Source organism: Biomphalaria glabrata, chromosome 17, assembly GCF_947242115.1.
Source record: "Biomphalaria glabrata chromosome 17, xgBioGlab47.1, whole genome shotgun sequence".
Classification (NCBI taxonomy): domain Eukaryota; kingdom Metazoa; phylum Mollusca; class Gastropoda; family Planorbidae; genus Biomphalaria; species Biomphalaria glabrata.
In genome coordinates this window covers 995095-1020872 of record NC_074727.1, presented here as the reverse complement: position 1 = coordinate 1020872, position 25778 = coordinate 995095, and the positions used below count along the sequence as shown (strand labels likewise).

Here is a 25778-nt window from a genome sequence, read left to right as displayed (position 1 = left end):
TGCTTACAAAGTGGAAAATGCCATTTTACAAAGAAAATAATGGCCATGGAGTCCCCATGGACAGTTTTGGTGATACATGTCAGGCTTTGTAAAGCCTAATATTCTGCAAGTATGTGCACTAAACATGTACGCACACATTTTAAAGCGCATTTGAAAAAAATTGTTTCAAACGATTTCGATCCCACTTTTTAAATATTTTGTTATTTTCTGCCATCACAACGCCGCCATTTTGTCCCCACCTCTCTGACATTTCTTGAATGAAGCTCAAGACCCGATAATTTGTTTTTATTTCCTTCAATATTTACATTTAAAACAAGTAAAGTTCATAAATATAAATGAAATCAACTTTGTGAGCTAGAAATTTACTACTAATACAAGATCTACTATTAAATTTCTTATTTAATAAGTAGATCTATTGTCTACAAAACTCAATTTCAACTTTTTAACTATTGACCTGGAGTGTGTCTTGTCAGCTTAGCCAGCGACAAGCTCTCCTCTCTCTTGTTCCATGTCAACTGATGTTAGGTCAAAACGCCACAAAAAATCATAAAACTTTCTAACTGTTAAACATACAGTCATTGGAAAGTTCTGTTAAAGTATTTTAATGATGACGATGTACTAATGAAAAATTGTTTTTTCAGAGATCAATTTTTTATTTCAGATACCTAGATCTAGATGGGGACACGACAATTCGTTCACGACTTTTTGTTCACACAGCTATTCATTCACCAGACATTTCATTCACGCAACTTTTTGTTCACCATTTTTTTTTTATTCATCTACACCTTTTTTTCACCAAACTTAACAATACGTAATGGACATTTTCACTATAAAGTAAACAATGAATAAATAGAATTAAAAAAAAAAAATCAACAAGGAAACTCTGATTTACTTTTTTTTGTGTGAAATAATGGCTATAATGTCGTGGAACCGTATCATATTAAGAAGTGAATCTGATACGAACAGCATAGTACACCATTACTCTGTACTAAGAGGCCTACTATTCTTAAACGTGTAAAGTCATATGAATTCTAGTCTTCATTCTATATTATATATCTAGATTCTAGATCTAGAAATCTAGAGTTATAGATTATAGATCTAGTCACTCTAGTTATAGTTCTAGGTCTAGATTTATATTACATTAGTATATCGAAGTGCCTATCCCCAACCAGTTGGGAATAGGCTTCAACCCTATTCCCAACCGGATGGATGGGTCAAATAAGGTCAAACCCTATTTACAGTCAGTTGACTTCCGGTCTATCCCCAGTATAGACTTCCTGCCAATCCCCCCTGTTGACCGGAAGTGATGCTATATATAAGGCTAGCGTAAACGTGACCATGGCATTTTATATAATAATCAATTATCCTCTGGTCACTTTCACTATCATTTATTTAAAAAAAAACATGGAAGGAAAATCATTCACAAATTTTACTGAATTCAAGGAATTTATCAAGAAGCATGAAGAGGAACAGCATGTTTTGTTTGTTACTAGTGGTTCTAAAAAGGTATGTTGTTGATTTTACTTTTACAATTCAATATAGTATAATATAGACTGTAATACTATAATAGATCGTTAGATTCTTATTTATTTCATTTAAGCTTAGCTTTTTATTTCTTTTCATTTATTTTATTTTGTGCTGGTTAGTGTTACTAGTGTAGTACGTTTTTGTTTCTTTTTTTAAAGTAATGTCCGTTCTGTATTATTATAAGATATAGATAAAATAATAAATAATAATTACATGTAAAGTAGCTTGTAATTTTGAATGAAAATAACGTAGTCCTAGTTGGAAATAAATAGAGAGAGATTTATTTTAAACTTTCTCCATTTATTAAAAAGAAAGTTTTATTAATTTCTTTATACACAAAGAAGTTAAGTTTAGAATGTTATATATTTTTTTCCGTTTACAGCTGTTAAATTTAATTACACTTAAAAAAAGAGAATGAATTTTCCCTACACACAATTTATAAGTGCTAAATTTTATTATTTTTTTTAGCTTATCAATGGACATCCAGCAAAAGAATCCATACAGTATGAGTGGCTAAAATTAGTATGCAAACAAGGGAGAGCCACAAAACCAACATCGAGTAAAGGCATCCGGCCGAATCAAAGGTATTTATTTCAATATTTCTTAACAATGGAAAAAATATTGTGGTATTACAGAAGATGTGTAGTTGGGGTATAGTGGCCAAGTGTTGAGTGAAGTGCTGTCCACCCTAGTTAACCATCGGCCATAGAAATAGATGCCCTTTACAACATCTGCCTTATTAGATCCCAAAGTCTGAAAGGGGTAATTTACTTTTATTTACAATGCAATAGTTGATACTAAAGATACAGTAGCCAGTTTTATAATAGTATTCAGTGCAATTGTATTATTGAAACACCCCTCCCCCCTTTCTCCCATCTCTCAAATCAAAATAATAACAGAGTAGAGTGATGAAAAAAAAATATGTATAATATTGTTATTATATTTTTTTTTGTAGGTCATGGAAACATGATTGTGGTGCAGTGATACGTGCTGTGATAAGGCATTCAGATGTTATTGGCTACCAGTTTGTCATCACAAAGGCAATATTGTCACATGAGAATCACCCCACAGATCATTTGGTAAGTTATTAAAAAGCATATTTACTCCTAACAATTATCTCTCATGAATTTTCAACTGTCAATATCAATTTCCAATAGCTATATATATACAATTTATTATTTTCAGACTGCACTTGTGTATCCTGAAAATAGAAGAATAAAGCCAGATGAAACCATGGATCTGATGGTTGGCACCAAAATACCGCAGTCAGAATTGCGACAAATCATCTCGCAGAAACAGAACAAATGTGTTCTTGGAAAGGATGTGGAAAACTACAGGAGAAAACTGAAAGACCCCTGCACTGACAGTGAAGGAGTAGAGAAAATTCTAAATAGTATAAAGGTTGGTGGTGGAATGGTGAAGTATGGTGTGACACCAGAAAATGAATTTTTGTATTTGGCATACATGACCAAGGAAATGATAGGTTCACTTAAAGCCAACAAAACCATATTGATAATAGATTGCACTTATAAAGTCAATGAGTATTTATTTCCATTGTTGAATGTTATGTGTATTGATGCCAATGGTAATGGTGTACCTGTGTTGCATGCTTTTGTAAGGAATGAGAGTGTTGAAATTTTGGCTGAATGTTTGAGTGTATTACATGATGTGTGTGTGGAGCCTCAAATTTTTTTTGTAGATAAAGATTTTAGTGAAATAGGTGCTATCAAACAATGTTTTCCTCAATCTTTAATTCGCCTATGTTCATTTCACACAATGACAGCAGTAAAAAAGTATTTAAATACAAATGTCTCAAAGGAATTATCCAATAAAATTTTTGATCTATTTAAAGAACAATCTTATACATTAAGTGAAGAAGCATTTGAGTTGTTAAAAGTTGACATCATTTCAGCATGTCCCAGTGTTGAAAGCTACTTTCAAAATAATTGGTGGTCAATTTCTGACATGTGGGCAGCATGTAGAAATACAGATGTTGCATCTCTACATATCACAACTACAAATCATGTAGAATCCTATCATTCAAGGATAAAAAAGCACCTAGATAGCCACACAACACTCTCAGTATGTGTAACTAAGCTACTTTTGTTTGATTCAGATCTATCTAAAATAAAATCAGCACAACACCACATTCACAAAATAACTAAACATTATTCTACACTACCAGACACACATTTGCTTACTTTGTACAAGAATATATTAACACCATTTGGAGCAGAGTTAGTGGGCCATAAGATTTCTTTATTTAAAAGATGTAACTACAACATAGTTCAAAATGATACTGACACATCATTTTTTTCTATTTCTAATACTTGTAATTCTAATGATACCAATTCATATGTGGTTAGCATGGATTCTTGCAATTGTATTTTCTTCACTAAATTTTTATTGCCTTGCAGACATATTCTTTCTTTGAGACATAAACTTTCTTTAGAAATGGTTTTTCTTCCTGATGGGTGCCATTTCCAAAATAAATCATTTAGGGATGAAGAATTTGAGGACATATCATCTATCTCAACTAATGTAATTTATCCAACCATTAGTGCAAAGACAGCAGAAGGGCGATTTAAAATTGTTAAGGACCTGACAAATGAACTAAACTGTCTGTATCAGAATATGGGGGAACAACATTTTTTAGTAAAGCTTGAACAGTTAAAGACATTTATTTATCATATCAGGGCCAATAAGGAATTTGTTATTACTAATGTGTCTGAGGCCTTAGCTGAAACAAACATTAGTTTGAATGGTGGGTGTGTTGATGCAGAGTTTCTTCCAATTGCCTCAACTTCTCAGGCCTTGGCTGAAACAAATGTTAGTTTGAATGGTGAGTGTGTTGGTGAAGAGTTTGTTCTAATTAATCGTGCTCAACCCTTTGTGGTTCATAATAGTGAAAACAATCTGTCTGGTAGTGATATTGTTGACTCATCTAAAGTTACAACTGATACATTTAGTAATGTAATGTTGAAAAAAGTAAAAACTAAAGGAAGACCTAATAATAAACAACACTTCACAAAGAAAAAAAGACTAGGTTTCCCTTACAGCTCGGTTAGTAAAAAACTTAAAATTGTTAGCAGTACTGAAAAAGAAGTGGTAGGTAATGTTAAATGTTCCAGTGCAAATGATGTGAATGATTTTGTTGATAACCATGTTGAATGTTTAGAAAACAAACGTAATGGTGATGAATGTGCTGAATGTGGACTGGAAGAGGTTTCAAAAGAGAATTGTATAGATGGGAAGTTGATGAACTGGATTGGTTGTATGGTGTGTGATAGGTGGTTTCATGAGTTCTGTTTATCAAGTAATATTTCTGTAGATTCATTTATTTGTAAATTTTGCAATTAAAATATCAGAAGTGTTTTAATACATATTAACATTTAAGTCTATTTGTTAATTTAACTTTCACTTCATAAGACCTATCTTGAGCATTAAAAGTGTAACATAATTCTACCTTTAATATATAAATGTACTATTGTATCAGTAATACTACCATTCAATAATGTGCTATTTACTCACCATATATTTGTTATAATGCACTTTTTTTTATCAAATACATATTAAATTGCTTACATAAGTTTATATATTAAATATTGACTTTGATATTGTTTAGCTGAGTATATGTGTAATATATTTTTAGCTGTAACAATTAAATGTAATTTTGTACTGGCATCTTAATTGTGTAGATTACTTATCATATTTTTTCTATTATTTTACCAGTTTTATTTATCAATTCATTTTGATGCATATTACATTGTTTACATGTCTACTTATATACTGACTGAAAATGTTATGTATTATTATATGTTATATATTTCTAGCAGTGATAGTCGAACATAAAATTTCTTCTATTACTTGCTTTAATAAATTATGTCATACATATGACCAAAAAAACAAAAAAGTCTTTGTTGATTTTGTTGTGCTATTCATGTAGGAGAATTAAGGGATGCACTTTTTAAGTGTCTTAAATTCTCTACATTATTACAGAATGATACTATTATTAGGCTTAACCACAGATGATGCTTGATTTTGCTTGTAGGGTGGTTACTAAAACTGAACATGTCTTTTTTTTTTTGGTGGGTGGAGGGGCTGTAAGAGAAAATTTTAAGCATTATAATTTATTGATATAAAAAAAACACATAAATGACATAGAAAAATGTAAATTAACAAAGTAATGTGTATGTTTTCTATTGTATAATATTTCAAACCAAGAAATCATACAAGTATATTACTGACATCAAATGAGAGAGAAATATTTATTTATTGAAATGGTGCTAAGATTGGTTGGATAATGATCATAGGTATAGAACATGATCCATTGATTCTTATTGTGGTACTATCTCTCAAAGATATCCACTACTTCCGCCACAACTTAGCCTTAGATTATAACATCCTGTGTAGGTATATCCTACCCACCTGCCTCCCCTATTTCACCTTAGTGAGAACAATAAAGCTTGATATCCCCTCCCTACATTGAATAGAATCAACATAAATGAAAAAACTCTAAGCTTTACAATATAGCTAGCATTTTACTATGTGTTTACACATATGGTTACATTTCTCCTCACAGCTACACATGTTATTGCTTTGCAACAAATTTTAAACCCACCCTCACCCCAATTATATTTTTTTCTCTGCCTTGTTTTGATAGCTCCTCTTTTTTTATTATAGCCATCCTCAATGCACTAAACTTTATAATGAAGATGGGAGAGAAAACATTGAAAACACATGTCAAAAATATCAAGAAGCAGTATATAGGCCTATAAAAAAATATGTTGAATTGAGTACTTAAAGTCAAAGCCAAGTCAAAAAATATATTTAATTGGAGATAATGTGACCAGGAATGAAATAAAAACAGTGAATTAATATATTTTATTTATTTTATAGCTATTGCAAATATTCAGCTCAAAGATTTAACAACAATGTGACCTAACAATTCTATAATAAAATAACCTATAAAGTATACATTGTTCCTTTAATAACATTAGGGAAAAAATAATAGTTTAATAAATTGTAAAGATTTATCAATATCAAACCAATTTTATAGCTATTTTCGATTATCTTATTTAAAATCAATCACTTAAAAAAAAAAAAATTTAACTGAATAGGATTTGACCTAAACACTGTCGACTGGGAATAAGGTTTTGACCTAATTTGACCCTGTTGACTGTGAATATGGTTTTGACCTTATTTGACCCATCCATCCAGTTGGGAATAGGGTTGAAGCCTATTCACAACTGGTTGGGAATAGGGTCCGCCTTAGTATATTATATAATTATATAGATCTAGAATCTAGATCTAATACTAGATTACTAGATCTAGATCTAGTAATACTTAATTAACTTAATAAGTAAATTTGAGTCAATATATAGTCAATATTGACTCAATATAGATAAACTGGCTGTGGCTCTCACACCTGGCAGTGTGACTGTGCCACTGTGGGTCTACTCTGACTCAACTGACTGACCTTGTGGATTACAGTCAAGTTTTCTTTTGCAATGTGAAATTCAATTTGACAATATGTTTCCGATTCTGATTCACCTTCACTGTTGTTATCCAGATCTAGTTGATTTTTATCTTGTTGCCACATTCAATTAGCCCAGATCGGTTAGATCTAGTTTAGATCTAGATGCCCAGATACTTTACTTACCACCATGTTCTTCTATTTTCAATAACTTTTTAAAAAGAGATTTCTGTTCTTATGCTGTCAACTTATGTATTTTTAAGTCTATTTACTGAAATGAAGGTCTAAAAAATGTTAATAATAAATTGATGAAGTTGTTTCTTCATTTTTTCAATAACTTTTTTAAAGAGAGTTTTTTGTTCTTATGCTATCATTTTAAATGAATTTTAATATTAGATCTAATAGCTGCTAGAAAGAAAGACAAAACACTAACAGAAAAATGTTGGCAAGTAATTCAAGGGAGATAGTCTAGTCTTAAAATATGGCGTATTTCCAATGACAAAATAATGAAAATATGGTAATAAAACTTAAAAAATTATATTTTAAAAACTATTTAGATCTATCTCCGAGGAAATCAAATTACATATTTGTAATCTGCATTTTTGGTAATCCTGTATATCAGCGTCCCGCGTTCATAAAATGCCGATAATTAGCCAGGATAAAATTTAATTCATTTAATACATGTAATTAGTGTTTTTAATAAATTTGGATTAAAAAAAAGAACCTTTACATTTTGAATGACATGAATAAAGTACGTTAGCGACTTTTAATATGATCTGCACACCGCCATTTTGTTTGTTGGTAATGTACAGTGGTGTTGCCAACTTGTAGTATTTTAAGGATCTTTTTTTTTTCACATTTTGTTTACTGAAGGCTGTTGCAAGTGTACTAAAGATAAATATAGTAATTAATTATAGAAACTAAGTTAAATTTTAATGATGGATAGATGGGTGGATGGATGTTTGTGGTTGGTTATTTGCTTGGATTGATGGTTGGTTGCATGGTTGTGTTAGGGTGTTTGATGTTTGGATGTTGTAGGTTTGCTGTGGTTGGTTGGATGGATTGTTGTGTTAGGATGTTTGATGGTTGCATGTTATTATTTTGCTGTGGTTTTTTGGTTGGCAGTGGTTGGATGGTGTTGGTAGGTTGATTGGATGGATAGTTTGTTGGTTGATTCGATTGATGGTTGTGATTTTTTTGTTGGTTGACAATGTTTTTTTGGTTATGGTTGAATGGATAGATGGTTGGCTGGAAGGTTGTGTTAAGGTGTCTGATGGTTGGATGTTGATTTTATGTGGTTTTGGTTGGTTGGATGGATGGTTTAATGGTTGTTAGTGGGTTGTTGTTTTTTGGTTGATTGGAAGTGGTTGGTTGGTTGGATGGTTTGACGGTGTTGCTAGGTTAGTTGTGGTTGGTTTGATGATATTGGTAGGTTCGTTGGATATTGTTGGTTTGCTGTGGGTGGTTGGTTGGTTATTGTTGGTTGGATGGTTTGATGGGGTTGGTAGGTTAGTTGCTTGTGGTTGGTTGTATGGTTTGATGGTGTTGGTTGGATGGTTGTGGTTGGTTTGATGGTATTAGTAGGTTTGTTTGTTGATTGGATATTGTTGGTTGGATGGTTTGATGGGGTTGGTAGGTTGGTTGGATATTGTTGGTTTGCTGTGGATGGTTGGTTGGTTATTGTTGGTTGGATGGTTTGATGGGGTTGGTTGGCAGTGGTTGGTTGGTTGTGGTTGGTTAGATGGTTTGATGGTGTTGGTTGTGGTTGGTTTAATGGCATTTGTTGGTTGGTTGGATATTGTTGGTTTGATGGTTTGATGGGGTTGGTTGGCAGTGGTTGGTTGAATGATGTCATGGTGTTGGTAGGTTGGTTGGTTGGTTGTGGTTGGTTTGATGGTGTTCTTACATTTGTTGGTTGGTTGGATATTGTAGGTTTGCTGATGGATGATTGGATGGTTTGATGGTGTTGGTTGTTTGGTTGGCAGTGTATGGTTGGATGGTTTGATGGTGTTGGTTGGTCAGTTGTGGTTGGTTTGATGGTGTTGGTTGTTTGGTTGGTTGGATATTGTTGGTTTGCTGTGGATGGCTGGTTGACAATGGTTGGTTGTTTATGGTTGGTTGGTTGGTTTGATGATGATGGCAGGTTTGTTGGTTGGATATTGTTGTTTTGCTGTGGATACTTGGTTGATAATGGTTGGTTGGTTATGGTTGGTTAGATGGTTTGATGGTGTTGTTAGGTATGTTGGTTGGTTGTGGTTGGTTGGTTTTGGTAGGTTTGTTGGTCGTATGGACGGTTTGTTGGTTGATTTGATTGATGTTTGGTTGTGGTTTGTTGTTTTGGTTGGTTAGCAGTGGTTGGTTGGTTGTGGTTGGCTGGATGGTTCTGTTACAGTATTTGATGGTTGGATATTGTTTGTTTGCTGTGGATGGTTGGTTGACATTGTTTGGTTATGGTTTGTTGGATGGTTGTGTTAGGGTGTTTGATGGTTGGATGTTTTTGGTTTGCTGTGGTTGGTTGATTGGATGGTTCCGTTAGGCTATTTGATGGTTGGATAGTGTTGGTTTACTGTGGATGGTTGGTTGTCAATGGTTGGTTGGTTTTGGTTGGTTTGATGGTTATGTTAGGGTGTTTGATGGTTTGATGTTTGGATGTTGTTGATTTGATGTGGATAGTTGGTTGTGGTTGGTTGGATGGTTTGATGGTGTTGGTAGGTAGGATGGATGGTTTTTGTGCATGACTGGTTGGTTGGATGGTGTTGGTAGGTTGGATGGATGGTTTGCTGGTTGATTTGATTGATGGTTGGTTGTGGGTTTTTTTATTGGTTGTTGTGGTTGGATGGATGGTTCTATTAGGCTATTTGATGGTGGGATATTGTTTTTTTTATTGCTTGGTTGTGGTTGGTTGGATGGTGTTGGTAGGTTGTTGGTTGTCGGTGGTTTGCTGTGGATTAGCAGTGGTTGGTTGGCTTGGGTTGGTTGTGTTAGGGTGTTTTATGGTTGAATGTTGTAAGTTTGCTGTGGATGGTTGGTTGGCAGTTGTTTGTTTGATAATGTTGTTTGGTTGGCTGAATGAATGGCTTATTAGTTGGTTTGATGGTGTTGGTAGTTGGTAAGTTGTGGAAGGATGGCAGGATGATTGGTTGGTTAATTTGTTTGATGCTTGGATGTGGTTAGTTGGTTGGTGGGCTGTTCAACAGTCTCCCGAATCGACAGGAATAACAAAGAAACTAGTGCGACCATAAACGAAACTAATAACCGATTCTCACTCCATCACAACTACGCTATTACACTCCTGGTACTACTTGCTCTTATCGAGACCTAAACGGGGACTGAACTAGCCTCCCGTAATTCTATCTATCCTGATTGCACGCTCGTCTGGTGTAGGGATTTGTGTCTGTCGGGGCTTTAGCTAATGCTGAACTGATCAGCCGCCGCCCTAGAGACTAGTAGAGGGTCAAGCCATCAAAATTTGCGGGCCCTAAACTGGTGGCTTTAAAAAAAAGGTCTCCTGCCTCACTCCACTTTCGTGGATTAAACCCAGCCCATACGAGCGAGTGGTCGAATTAACTGATCTTTCGATCGATTCATAGTTCAATGTTCATGTCTGGACTGTTTTTCACTGCTCGCTCTAAGGAGCAACCCAAATCTCCTCCCCCTGGAGGAACCCATACCAATGTCGACTAAAATTACAAAGAAAAGCGGGTCTGAGCAGACCCTAACAGGCTCCGCTGGCCAGGTAAAGGGCATTAGGCCTGGCATCGAAAAAATGTGCTACTAATCGCCTCGCAACGTTGGTACATATGGAGAACGGGCCACGTTGTGAAAAAAGAGCTACCGTTCTTCCCAACACACAAACCCTGATAACATCCTTTTTCCCCCAAACAAGCACTACAATTAAAAAAACAAAAGTCTCAGAAAAAATTTACCCAACACCAACACCTCATACTGGGAAAGTAAGTACCCCCCACACTAATTTAGGTGGAAAGATAAAGCAACATGATCCCCAAATTTCCAAATCTGATGCTAAAACTTTCAAAGTCCTTCAATGTAACGTCCGAGGACTTATTCCAAAGACACTTGAAATAACTAACCTGCTCCACAAAGAGTGTGTGGATGTTGTCTGATAGGTAAAAAAAGAAGTGTCTCAATACCCGGGTACTCTGTTTTCCGCTGCTCCTGAGGAGATTGCCGAGGCCTGGTTACATTGGTGGCTAATGCTCTGGTCGCCAAAAAAGTGTCCACAGACTTGAGTCAGGGGAGGACAGACACTTTGGTGTTAGAAATTAGGAAAAATAATAGACGCTTCAAGTGCATCAATGTTTATAATCCACCAAAACAAGAACTGGCTTTAGATCAGGGGCGGACTGGGTATCAAAATCGGCCCGGGCATTACCTTATAAACCGGCCCACAAATGGCATGTCATATATTTTCGGTGGGGGGAGGGGGATTTTTACGCCACTCCGCAATTATATATATAGGCCTATTAGTGTGTGTGTATATGTAATTAATCTTCATTATATTCTGATCTTTCATTCTTTCAATCTTTTTTTTTCTAGCCTAGAATACTCTCTTACTATAATTAGTGGAAAGACAGTACACACCGCCTAAGGGCAGCTAGGTAGTAAATGCATATTCTGAGGTATATACAGTGCAATTAGCCTGCTACTCTTTCGCTAAAAAATTCAAAAACCAAATCTGCTGTTCAATGAAGTCCAGCGACTAGTAGAAAATGGTAAAATGCTTTAGTTTTTGTATTCGAGGGGGGAGGGAAACCACAAAACCCCTTTTGGCTACGCTCATAAAATTTGGTGACTGTAGTTTGCTTAAGTTTGCTGCACTGGGGCAGTAAGTAAAATTTCCCTTTCAGACAATGAGGTCTGAGGCAAGTGATGGTTTGAAGACCCTCCCCTCCCGGTTACGCCCATCTGTTATATTATAGGTGTAAGCCTAATTCTCTACAAAATATATAAAGTTTGATAACGCATCAAAAACTGGATGTATGCATTCGTAGGATTACATAATGTATTCTATTTATACATGTATGTAGTCTGAAAACTATAAACAATACAATAGCAGCCTAATGAGTTAGAAGCTTTTTTGAATTACTTATAGATTACAGACGTTTCTTTAAAAAATAAAATTGTTACGTCTTACACATTTCATCTGTCATTCTAGTCATGTACGTTGATTTGTGACTTAAAATATGCTAAATCATTTGTTGTCCTGGCTGACTCAGGCCACCCATTCCATTAAAAGATAAGAGAAAGTAGAACGGTTAGAGAGGCACTTACTTAATGTGAAAAGCTCTTGCTTCCTCCTGGTACATTCTCAAAAATGCCATTTGTATAGGAATATACCATGACCCATTATTGAAAATATAAATCTCCTTTCATTAAATATCGGATGTGACAGCGCTATATAAATTATTGTAATTATTGTAATAATTTTCATCATTAATGACTTCATACTAAGTTGCTCGACCGACTAACCCACTCTTTAGTGGACGAGGTCTTATCTGTTAGCCAATGTGGTTTCAGAGCCGGCAGAGGTACATCTAACATGATATTTGTTCTGCGACAATTACAAGAAAAATGCAAAGAGCAAAACTTAAACCTATACGCTGCCTTTGTGGACCTCACCAAGGCTTCAACACAGTCAGTCGCGATGGTTTGTGGAGGATTTTAGCCAGGCTGGGATGCCCATCTACGTTCCTATCCATTCTCAAGCAGCTTCACGTGGGACAAAGAGGCCATAAGGTGCCCTTTCTGATCACTTCCCAATAGAAAATGGCGTGAAGCAGGGTTGTGTACTTGCTCCTACTCTATTCGCTATCTTCTTTGGCGTAATGCTGGGTCATATGAGGCAGCGATTGCACGAAGGCATCTATATCCGGTTTCGTTCTGACGGCAATGTGTTCAATCTTCGACGTCTACTATCCCATACAAAAACAAAGGAAATGGTCATAACGGAGCTACTCTATGCCGATAACTGCGCCCTGCTAGCTCACAATGAACATGACCTCCAGAACGCGGTAAACGAACTTGCATACGCTGCCGCCTCTTTCGGTCTATCTATAAACCTCGGGAAAACAGAAGTCATGTTCCAGAAGTCACCCAATAAAATATACTCAGCCCCAAGGATCACCGTAAACGGACAGCCCCTTAATGCGGTAGACCACTTCACATATCTAAGTAGTATAGTGTCAAATGACGCCTTACTTTCAAGGGAAGTTGATAACCGTCTGGCCAGGGCCAGTAGCGCTTTTGGACGCCTTCATGCGAGAGTTTGGCGGAACAGATCGCTCCGCCTGCCTACAAAAATCAGTGTCTACGAGGCGGTGGTTCTGTCAACCCTTCTGTATGGCTCTGAGACATGGACACTATACAGGAAACATCTAAGACTTCTTGAGCGCTTCCACCAAAGATGCTTGCGCTCTATCATGGACATACGGTGGCAAGACCGCACTTCAAACAGCGATGTCCTCTGCGAACGCCAGTATGGACAGTATAGAGGAACTTCTTTTGGTCCCCTGCATTTACAGCACCACGGTTCGTAGTGTCCCTAAAAAATGAAAAGTGACAGTCTCATAAAATCCTCCTAAAAATTGCCCTCACCTAAAATCTAGGCCTACTTGTAGCAGTGGACAGTCCGTAGATCTTCCTAGTGACAGTCATAGTGTCTACCTTTAGATCTAAGATGTAGTGAAGATAAGTCGCACCTTACCTGAAAACTCTTTGAATTTTAGTCACTTTAATGCTCTCTCTATATTTAATGTCTTGATTTACGCTAAATCACTAGAATCTAGTGAATATAATTCGCACAAATGCACACCATGACCATATATAAGATACATATAGGTACTAAAAATATACATTTTCAATATAGAGAATATTATGAAGGCATCTCTAAAAGAATGTTTCTTATTTTAAAAAATATGGAATAGCGACATATTTGAGATGTTTAAAATAAATCTTTGGAAAAAAAAACTGTTCTCTGTTCTGGCTGGGATGTTGGCAAGATATTTATTATTTCCACAATCAAGTACCAATAATTTATTTGAAAAATGCATAGTTTTGTGTATGTTTTACAATGCATCAAACAGGGCAGGACAAACTGAATATATAAATGTGTATATGTGTGTAATGTATATATATATTAATATATATGTATATATATCACACATACAGCTAGACCATACATTCTATCCTTAAAGTCTCCTTAAATTTTGTCATGGTAAAATTCTACTAACATTGACATCTCTATATCTTATATTTATCAATGGCTGTAATTTGATCACAGTATTTTATTACTATTTTAAGTTTTTAATTTCTGAAAAAAAAAATTCTGGAAAAAATGAGTAACAGAGCCTAAAGAAAAACGTAAGACATAATAATTATTTATACTGGTGAGGTATCTAATAAATCTGGACATAGATCTAAAACATTCACAGCATAAGAGCAAAAAGCGTTATATATAATATATAGGCCTATAAATATATATATATATTTGACATAGATCTAGATCAAAACTCTAAACAAACAATGTGCATTTGAAATAAAAATACAAAAACAAAAATATATATTTACAATAATTTATAAAAATGTTTTTTTTTTTGTTTTTTTTTAGATTTGGCATAAAATAAAATCGTTTTCTTATTAAAAAAAAATAGTAGTTAGATTTGTAAAAGAAATGTTTATTTGTAGTTGGCAGCTTGCAAAATGACACGCCTTCCCCCCTCCCCCTGCCAAAAAAAAAAATCTAGCTTAGTTGCTGATCAAGCCTTGACAACAAAGAATGTCGTGAAAATGACGCGGGGCGCTGATCTACAGGATTACCGCATTTTTTTCTGCATATTCTTAAAATATAAGAGAAACCTGATTTAGCGTTTCTAGACACGTACCTAAAGTTTAAACATAGTCTATAACTATACTGTTATACTAAGTAACTAAGTTATACTATCTCTATTAGTATTAGTATAGAGTATAGCATAGCCAGTATGAGTGAGTATGAGTATTAATTATGAGTATTCATTATTCAGTATTTTATAGTATAATTATAATTAGTATAGCCTATACTATAGCCGGCTATACTGATAGGCCGAAATTTGAAAGTTTGACTGTTTAGTCTTTGACAGCGCGTTATTTGACAATGGTTCGACATAGATATATTAGATCTTGAAAAGAAAAGGAAGTATCAAAATCTTCTTTAGTAAGGTTGACTACTTATATTTCAAGTATTATTTGTAACCCTAACCCTAACCTAAATTTGTTATTATATTTAAAGTCAAAGAGGCTGTGAAGCCGTGTGTTTTCATTTAATTTTTAATTCGGACAAACTTGACTCACATTATTTGATTTTGATTCCGGACACCATAATTGCCATAATTTATTTCAGACAGTCTCTATATTTAGGCATAAAAAAACTCAGATTTTAATTCTATATTAAAATTAACTAAATTTTGAGATCCCCAGGCATAGCACCTCACATTAAATCATTAAGATGTTTTCTAATTATGCATAAATATGAACACAAAAAATAAAAATATGAACACACTTAAATTCTACCTAAATTAGGTCACTTGGATACTGACTTCTATACTGACTTTTAGACTTATTTTATGTTTGCATGATAAGATGTGTGTTGAATGTTTGTGTTTTTTGTTTAATAATTTAATAAATTTCTAATACAGATGATCTTTTGTAGTATAGTACAGGTTAGGATAGCCATTCTTGCTAAACTGAATCCTCTATATAATATTCTCTCTATATAAATCTAGATCTATCTAGTAGGTCTAGATCTAAGCATTTAACTTCATTAAATGTACCAAGCTCACTCCAAACATTTGCCCATTTATTCTCTATAAAAAAAACAACAACAAACGAACATATATATGATATAAGATCATTAACATTGATGTCCAAAACTGGCTGTCCGAAAAGGTAAGAAAATCGTAATTTAATTCGGACACCCTATTACTTTTTTTTTTTGTATGGAATCAAACAACTTGGCTTATAAATCAAACAAATCAGCTCCAAAAACATAATAAATATTGCCGGGCTCATTAGTATAGACTTAGCCAATCAAAAAATATAGTCTTAACCCTAGGAAGAGGTAAAGTCATCCGGGTAACATAGGAAAAAACAACAACCTGACTAACAAATTAGAAATTCGTTTTTATTACATAAAAAGACAGCTAAATGGAAGGAAATTGGGTCAGAATCATTGGAAAATGAACAAGCACATTATACAGTGCCCTAGTTTTATAATAAATATTAAAATAATTATTTAATGACCACAAAAACAGTGAATGTCCGAATTCATGTAATGTCTGAATTAAATAAACTACTATATAGTATTACCAAATAAAAAGAAATGTGTAATTTTACTAATGTTTTTACTCTAGAGTCAAATGTTAACTTATTCATTTGTTATAAACATTATGTTCTAATCAAGAAGTGTCTTCTAGTTCACTAGAAAATCTCATTGGTATCTTTACCAACAGAGCAATAAGGATTATCAAGGAACTGTCCTTGTCGGTTCTTGACCATTGCTTTTTGTTTTTTAAATTTGTCATTTATCTCCTTGTTTGTCGAGTTAAAAATCAAACATGATAGTCAGCCTCACTGTCACAGTCCTCATTAAATTCTAAATGCCTCTGAGTATCTGCCCTGAAAAAAGGGATTAGTTAAAGTTTGATGGATATTTGAAATCCTCATGTTATATAGATCTATCATACTATTATATTCTATATTCTTATGATTTCAAAATATGGTCAGTTAAGGATCCAATATATCCACATTGTTAGTCAATCAATCACTAGAATTAGCAGCAACCATGCTATCAAATCATCCAAGCACCTCGCACAGTCAGATTGCTTTCCTAACTGATACAAAATCAGTCCTCCAAAGCTTGAAAAACTAATTCCTCGTAGGTGAAACCACTCAGGATATCTCTTATAAAGCTCAACATCAAAAGCAAAAAAAAAGCAACTGTTATTCAATAGATATCAACACACATTGAAGGAAATGAGAAGACTGACACACTTGCTAAGTGTGGAAGAACAAATAAACAAGTGAACATTGCACTCTAGAAGAAATGAAGAAACTAATAATGAAAAGAATAAATGAGAAATGGACAAGTTCTCATCCAGATTACAAGAAAGATGACACCTGTTATAAGCTATCCCGACATGACCAATGTCTAATCTTTCACCTCTGAACTGGACACAACAGAATGAGACAACATATATGCTCTAGAAGCTAAAAATCGGAACTAGCTAAATCTGCCCTTGTGGAGTGTAACCAGAGAATGCTGACCATGTCCTTCAAAACTGTTTTCTTTGTCAAAAGGCCCCAACAAGACACTGACCCCAAAACACCGCAATAGAAAAATAACTTATTGGATAGCTGCCTGATTTGGAAAGCACTGCATAGTTCATCTTGTATATTGGTCAAGTCATCTGAACACTTCAACAAGGAAGAAGAAGTCAATCAAAATTTCTTTTACGTATTTTTCCAAGCATTTTAGCAATGGACATGAACAGAATATATAGAAGGTTTCAAGCATAAAAATGTTTTGACTACTTAGCCCATTTGTAGTTTGGACCTCTTTTTATGTACTGGTATAAGAGTTGTGAGTGCTGTTTCCCATTCATTTGAACTATCCAACCCTTATCTATCACATAAGGAGGCACTCTAAGGATTATATCAACAACTCCTAACAAGATTAATAATATAAATATTATATTTAAAAAATGATTTTTTAATATGAATTTTTTTTTCCCTTCCAGAATAGAATTTCTGTGATGTGGTAACTAAAATGTCCAGCAAAGTACCTCACCCAGAAGAAGCTGAGGCTGAGCCTTGCATCAAAATTGTCTTTGTTATACAGGAACTTAATACTGAGCATTTGGTAATATATATATTGCTATATGGCCTAATATAAAATAAATTACATTTATAAAAATACATTTCTGAAATAATAAAATAGTTTATTTTTGTCTGGTTACCTCTCCATTTAATATTATAGAACTTATCTTTTAGGTATAGATGTTACTTCAAAAGAGAACATAACTATTCCATTTTCTAATGGCACTAGGAAAAAGGAGCCTTTGTACAAATTAATCCTAATTATGGAATAAGAAATGTGCCTATATCTTTGTGTCTTACTAAGTTTTTTGTTTTTTTCGGTTTGTAAATTATGGTTCAATTTTTTATGTGTTATTGCTTCTTTACTTTTGATTCTTCCTGAAGTGTCGCTAAATTTATTACACTTAGATATTTTGAGTTTTTAGTCTGTGAACCTGGTTTACCATGACTAAAATAAGTAGTTTTATTTGTTAAGTTGGGTTTAGTTTTAGAGTTTCTATCAATAACTGGCATTTTTTTTCTGGGCAGAAAAACATACTCCAACTTGATTCCCGTTTTTTTGTAATTCTTCTAATTCTTTGTGTAAAAATCTCAGTATCTTGTTTTGTTTGTTGTTATTCTATATATTATGCGATTGTCTGCAAATAATCTTACTTTTGTTCCTGGACTAATGCATTTGATAGGTCATTTAAGATAACATCTGTAATTTACATTGTGCCACCTGACAAGAGAGATTAGAGAAACATATCCTGGGATATATGAATTGATGAAGAAACAATGGAAATCCTCTTTGAAGAAGTTTTCTTCTTCATCGTTCTCATTGTTATGTTGGAGTGTTCATATGACTAGACCAATACATGAGATGAACTGCGCAGTGGTTTCCAAATCAGGGAGCTCTCCATATAGTTTTCTTTCTATTGGGGTGATTTGGGGCCAATGTCTTATACGGGCCTCTTGGTAGAGAGAGCAGTTTTGGAGGACGTGGTCGGCATTTTCTGGTGATACTCCACATGGGCAGATTTCACTGGTTCCAATTTTGAGCTTCCGGAACATGTGTTGTCGCATTCTGTTGTGTCCGGTCCTGAGTTGAAAGATTAGACGTTGGTCTTGTCGGGATAGCTTATAGTAAGCGTCATCTTTCTTGTGATTTGGATGAGAACTCGTCCATTTCTCATTTATTTTATGTACAATTAATTTCTTCATTTCTTCTGGATAGAGTGCAGAGTTTACTTGTGAGTTTGTTCTCCCACTCTTGGCGAGTGTGTCATCCTTCTCATTTCCTGCTAGTTGTATGTGAGCTGGTATCCATTGAATAACAGTTTTTTTGCTGTTGTTGTTGAGCTTTATAAGTGCTGTTCTGAGGTTTTTAATATAAGGGGAATCAGAGTTTTGCAAGCTTTTGAAGAAGTGATTATTTTAATTATCCAAATTGCAATCATGAACTGAATCAACACAAACAATATTCCCAGATAAAATACACAATAACAAATCCCTGGAAATAAAGTCAACATCAAGCATGAGACTGCCTCTTAACCATTTTTGCTGCTTACATATACATGACCTACCAATACATTTGTGAATATTCTCGAATAAAGTTATTGAATAACTTGATTAAATTATTATTTTACCTAAATTATTTTTAGCTGTTTAGTAAATTTAAGATTAAATCTTGATAAACAAAAATGACAATTTTATGACAGCATAGACACATATTATTTAAAGTTAAGTCAAACAAGAAATTAAAAATGTTATAGGCCTACTGGTATTACAAAAAAAAATATTTTTCTAACAATGCTAAATCATCTTATTAATTACAGAACATTTTTTTAACAAATTTTATTTCTATTTCTAAAAGGCAGATTGTGTTTCAACAGTAGAGATAGGTGGACTGAAATATGACCTACAGAATTTTGTGAGTATTTTTTTGGTTAATATTTAAGAAAAAAAGTTATGTCAAGATTAGCCACTTTAGGCCAAAAAAATAAAATAAAACTATAATCCTAAACAAAACTTGATTATATTTAGGTTGCCTAAATTTTACGGAAGTTTGAGTTTTCATTTGAGTAGTTATTGGGGGGAGGTGGGGGGGGGGGGGAAGCAATTGAAAATATTTATTGGTATATAATATGAAAGTGTACTATTATTCAGGGTTTCTGAAATTCCAGGATGTCTTGGAATCTCCTGGAATTAAAAAAAAACTCAAAAAGTCCTGGAAATCTCCTGGAGTTTTAAAATATCTCCTTGAATGTCCTTGAATTTTTCTGGTCAAAAAAAAAAACAGCATTAAAAAAATTATTCAGCACCATTGCAGCAAATGGGCCATCACGGGTGGAAATAAATTCGAAATTAGCATTTCCAAGTCTGCACAGAATGTGTTTACTGTTCCTCAACAATAGATAGATCTAATCTATATAAAGTATTGTTATCGGATCGATTTTTCAATGAACACATTGATTTTCCTCCAAATTGAAACTACGTTATGTATCTTTATAGACTTAATTTTCCTGTTTTATTTAGTGCCCTTATAGTTTCATCAGACTACATTATCAGATCATGTTACTTCTGTGCACTGGCAATTTAATAAATAGATCTAGTCTAGTGACCTAGATTTAGATCTGTGTCCTAAATATAGTGTGGCACTGTTTTCAATCTTATCTAAGCTAGATCTAGAATCTAGTCTTATATTGGACTGTTCTTGAATACTAGATTGAGATCTAGATCTATTCACTATTCTATAACCTAATTTGTCTTAAAATGCCTATACGAGACATTTTAAACATTGTTTAAGTCATTTAAGTTTAATGCACTGTGCCAGTCTGTGGCCTGAAAAAGATGCAGATCTATATAGATTTCTAAATCTACTAATCTTGGCTTCAGCAATCGTCACTAAAACTTTTTGTTGTCATTTAAAAAAAAAAAAAATTATAATATCTTCTTCTCCTTCTTCTACTAGCCAGCTTTATTGCTGCTGAGCTGTGAGCTCTTTTGTAGACTGTGCCATGGAAAAAAGTGAGCTGTTTTCTTCATTTGTTCAGTGTTGGTTATGTTGGGCTGTAGTGGAAGTAGGGTCTGCCTAAGGTGGATTAGGAAGGGGCATATTTAAAAAAAAAAAGCCTGAGGAAACACCCAGCCTACACTAAATTATAATTTCAAACATTGGTGAAGCAGCACTTAAATCACATCTGAAATCCAACAAGCACAAGCTAGAGTGTTAAATCAGATTGCTGCTGTATTTGTCAAAAGGGCTGCCACTGTCACAGTGACTGTCACTTGTCCTATGCTGAAAGCTAAGCCAGTAACCCAACAAATTCATACAGTCTTAAATTACTGCAAAGAAGTCTTTTGAGCACCTCAAAGGCTGTTTGCCAAAATTGAAAGCAACCTTTTCTAAAAAAAAAAAACCATCAGATACTCTTTTGTTGGTTGCCCTGTAATGCTTATCCCAAGACCTCTTTAGCATGCTTCAGTCATTTAGCAAAGATTTATGACTCCAGCTGTTTTGAAAGAATGTACTTCTGTTTCAGCACTGCTTATTGTAGTTTTGACAGACACCAAAAATCTTCTAATTTAAAACTACAGCCAGCACTAGGAATGTTTTAAATTTCTAGATGGAAAGCAGAAAGTTTCTGCTGACAACAGTTCTCAAACTTGTTGAAAAATCTCCTTTGAAGAATGCTATTCTCCAGAGTTTAAGATGTAAAAAGCCCAAATACCCTTTGCAAGATTTTGATACTTCCTTAAATGATTTATATGCCATTTTGAGCATCTTGCATCTGCTTGGCCATATCAGTGCAGATGACTGATAGCATTAAATCTGAATTTACACAATGGTACAATTCCATTTTAACCTCAAGTTCTGCTGCCTTCCAGTTATTTAGTGTCACCTCTGATAGACTGGATACTTTCTTTAGTCAGCTTGTGAATTTTTTAAACTCTGAAAAGTGATGACAGAAATTTCGCATACCATGAGTATGGTAATTTAATTTAATTATTAAACCTAAATTACATCAACTTTGACTATTGTTATATAATATTTTGTCGCAAATTTTATGTCCTGGAATTTTAAAATTTCTCCTGGAATTTCATATTGACTTTGGTGCAGAAACCCTGATTATTACGTGTATTATTATTTTTGTATCTTAAGAACAGTGTTTCCCAAACTGTGGTTTTGTGAGGCCCTAATAGGTTTTCCTCAAAATACTGGAATAATTAACTAGTAGGCCAAAGAATTAATCTCTCTAAAAGAAATTAGCAAAGTGTTCCGCTAAATACTCAGAATGTGAAAAGTGTTCCTTTAAAGAAAAAGTTTGGGAAACACTGCTGTAGACAATAATCTTTTAAGCTAAGTAAGGGAAAGAATAAATGGATATTATGCCTGTAAGTCAAGTGTTTTAAAGAAAATGACATTGCTTTGAATCAGTTATAGATATATTTAATAAAAATTAAAGTGTTGAATTCCAAATTGTGCTCAATTCATCTCTTTACATCTTAGTTTTATACAGTTTCAGATGAAAGCAACAGAACAAGTTTGGACCTACCAACATAAGATATTGGATGATAAAAAAACTTTGAATCATTATGGTATTGATATATATTGCCCGGAACCAATTCAGATAGAAGTCTCCAAGTTCAAAAGCTAATAGAGAGGTAATAACGTGTCATCATATTTTAACAAAGAAAGCTTTTCCATATAGAATACATTTTACATTGGATTTTATTGATTCAGAAATCAATTTTTTTTTTTTTTTAACTGTCATTTGTGTTTATCACTTTTCTATTTCAAGTTAACCTCTGGAGGAGTTCAAATTATGTCAAGTCCATATACACAGAGGATAGAGTTCAAATCCTGTTCAAGTTCAATTACAGAGGATAGAGTTCAAATCCTGTTCAAGTTCAATTACAGAGGATAGAGTTCAAATCCTGTTCAAGTTCACTCTCAGAGGATAGAGTTCAAATCCTGTTCAAGTTCCCTCACAGAGGATAGAGTTTTAGCTTGTTTAAGTTCACACACATTGACTTGTATATCAGGCAATATTTAAGTTGTCTTTAATGTTGGATATAATGATGCTGGCGTAATATTGGACCTACTCTAATAGTGTTTTCTTGGAAACCCATTTAATAGAAAATTTTAAGAAAAGCTAGATGAGTGAAAACCTATCATGACTTAAGGGAAACTTTTTTTTAATCTTTCATTGATAAAAAAAAAAACAACCTTTGTTCCCTATTTTTAACTCAACTCTAAGTTCTAATGGCGAGTTTTCCTTAAAAAAAAAAAAACGAACTAGAAGATGAAGTAAAGTAATCCTTAAATTCATAAGCCTAATAAAGTGTTAGGCTTCAGCCTTTTAACAAAACAACATCACAACAAAAAATTCAGATTGAAAGGTTAAGTTTTTGAATATATATATATATATATATATATATATATATATATAGTTCATCCATCGTGATTCGATGATGACCACTTTTGTCATCCAGAGGGCTGAGGGCTTTGCAATGGGGTTTTGTGCCTCCTTGTGTGGCTGGTGAGACCTATGTGAGCCCAGAATGTTTGCTGCACACTGGGCAGGTTATTCAGCTGGAGCTAGCATCATTGGCCTTGCTTTTTCTGCAAGCGCTATTTTTTTGTCCTCTGCAATTTGTGCGCCTGTTTTCACATTGTGACGCCATGATGCTTTGTCATGTACATCTGTCTCCCAGATTGCCTGCTCAATGCTGAAGGTTTTCAGAGAAGCTTTGAGAGTGTCCCTAAAGCCTTTTCTTCGTCCACCTTGTGAGCACTTTCCTTCCCTTAATTGGCCAAACAGGCGTCGTTTAGGGGATGCGGCAGTCTTATATTCTGCAGATGTGTCCTGCCCATAGCAGCTGGGACTGCATCAGGGTTAAATGGATGCTTTGCAGACCCGCTCTTCAAAGGACTTCTGTATCCGGTATTTTTTCTTACCATTTAACATTCAGTTTTTTAATTTCAGTGATAATTACAAACCTCTAGTTTACCTTCTGGTGTAAAGGAAGAGAAATTATGATGAAACTGCAAAAATAAACTTTGGTTTTAGAGGATGTTGGAGGTGGTAAATTTACTTGTCATGTAATTGTTATTTTAATCATATTAATTCTGTATAAAATGAACACAATTAACTAAGAAATATTATGGTGTTATAATAGGATATACATTTTGTAAAAAAAAAATTTGAATTTTTTTTGGTGTTAATTTTTTTTCTTATGGAAAAAAAAAGACCCTTTGCAATGGTCATTATGTTGTAGAAATAAAAATGTTATATAAAGACTGAAGTATTTTACACTTTCTGTATCATTTACTTGTAACTGTGATAATCATTGTTATCCTTTAAACGTAGTTCTACATTTGCTTTAATAATGTATGAAAACAGTTTTCCATTCCCAATCATGGACTAGGTACATTAATGAAGTGACCAACAGAGTGTATGAACCAGCTCCTCCTATCCTCTGACTTGTGGCCTTTTAGCAAAGCAAACCTGCCTGTTTTCTCCTGGCATCTTTTACTTTTACAATATTCTGCTGCATTTACTCAAAGGCTTAACTCAACAACAACATAACTCACAAAATTGTGAACAATAAAATAAAATTGTTTATTCCAGGGATGGGCAACATTTTTCTGTTGAGGGCCGCATTAATTTTTTTTTAAGAATAAGGGGCCGCATATACATAGAAAAATATGCTTGCTGTCTATTAATTTACTTGTATACTGTATTAGACATTCAAATCTTTGTTTTACACTACAATTGAGGAATTATAACAGATTTTAGAGACTAATTTAACAAATATTTTTAAAAATTTTGTTACTGTCTTTTTGCATCACATTCATTCTTCACAACAATCCAGTTATACTTAATGTAAAGTATTTAACTGTGCATAATGTTCCAGAACTCTGGAACTAGCTTACTAGTTCTTAGGTGACCGGTCATTTCATCCCCGGTCACTTCATCCCTGGTCTTTTCATCCCCGGTCACTTCATCCACTGGTCACTTCATCCCCTGGTCATTTCATCCCCAATTAAATATTTTATTTATAAATATGATTATGTAGAATGCTTTTTGACATTGTATGACTTGTTACTTAACCGTTTATAGTGTTTCCTCTTCCACTTTGTTTTCTTAATGAGAAATCTTATATTATATTGTAAATCTGGGTGTGTACTTAGCTATAGCGCTTCTATTGGATGTGGGGGTTGTAATATCATAGTATTATCCGGATCGAAGGCCAAGGTTTGGTGGAAGTAGTAAAAAATCATTTGAGAGATAGAAGTGCGATTACAATAATTATGATCATGCCGCTGATAACTTATCATCAAAGGCCAAGGTGTAGTGCAAGTAGTGGAAATCTTTTGAGAGATAGAAGTGCGATTACAATAATTATGACCGTGCCGCTGATAACTTATCATCAAAGGCCAAGGTGTGGTGCAAGTAGTGGAAATCTTTTGAGAGATAGAAGTGCGATTACAATAATTATGACCGTGCCACTGATAACTTATCATCAAAGGCCAAGGTGTAGTGAAAGTACGACCATGTTTCACTTTATTTTATTTTTCAATCGCTCTTTCTTGAAAATGGGCGCGTCATTTTTAGCCTTGAAATAAGGTTTTATTTTTTTCTAATAAAGGCGGAGTTCACCCATCCTCGGGATATCATGCCGCCTGTATTAGTTTTGCTTTAATTCCTTTTAAACATTAACGTGTTACAATTTTGTCATTTAAATAAAAAATGTATACATTAAATATTGCTCATTTCATGATTTTTAAAATTAAAATTTGTTAGATAAAAATGATCAGATGATGAAAATATAAGGGGATGAAGTGACCAAGGGATGAAATGACCGGGAATGAAGTGACCGGGGATGAAGTGACCGGGAACCAGTTCTTATCCTTGTC

General features: G+C 34.0%; 1 protein-coding gene and 1 long non-coding RNA gene across 3 annotated transcripts; both read left to right on the top strand.

Annotated features, from left to right (window-relative positions):
- The first annotated feature begins 1331 nt into the window (after positions 1-1331).
- Positions 1332-5531, top strand: LOC106060646 (uncharacterized). Its single transcript, XM_056016180.1, has 6 exons — positions 1332-1506; positions 1996-2111; positions 2483-2606; positions 2713-4495; positions 4706-4843; positions 5527-5531. Exons 1-6 carry the CDS (start codon positions 1339-1341, stop codon positions 5529-5531), a joined length of 2334 nt encoding a protein of 777 aa, XP_055872155.1. The 5' UTR covers positions 1332-1338.
- A 1802-nt stretch (positions 5532-7333) lies between these two features.
- On the top strand, positions 7334-23153 carry LOC106059302 (uncharacterized). Of its 2 annotated transcripts, none has more exons than XR_001216209.2 (5): positions 7334-7520; positions 17794-17915; positions 19728-19784; positions 22375-22519; positions 22657-23153. It is a non-coding gene; the product is annotated as an uncharacterized LOC106059302 (long non-coding RNA). The 2 variants fall into 2 exon arrangements; XR_008775647.1 differs by lacking the exon at positions 7334-7520 and adding an exon at positions 15722-15943.
- The last annotated feature ends 2625 nt before the right edge of the window (positions 23154-25778 follow it).

What these genes read in the sequence shown, in the direction of transcription:
- LOC106060646 (XM_056016180.1), top strand. Translation starts at nt 1,339, where the DNA reads ATGGCATTTTATATAATAATCAATTATCCTCTGGTCACTTTCACTATC. An exon ending in TTACTAGTGGTTCTAAAAAG is followed by an intron (nt 1,507 to 1,995) that starts GTATGTTGTTGA and finishes TATTTTTTTTAG; the next exon opens with CTTATCAATGGACATCCAGC. An exon ending in ATCACCCCACAGATCATTTG is followed by an intron (nt 2,607 to 2,712) that starts GTAAGTTATTAA and finishes TATTATTTTCAG; the next exon opens with ACTGCACTTGTGTATCCTGA.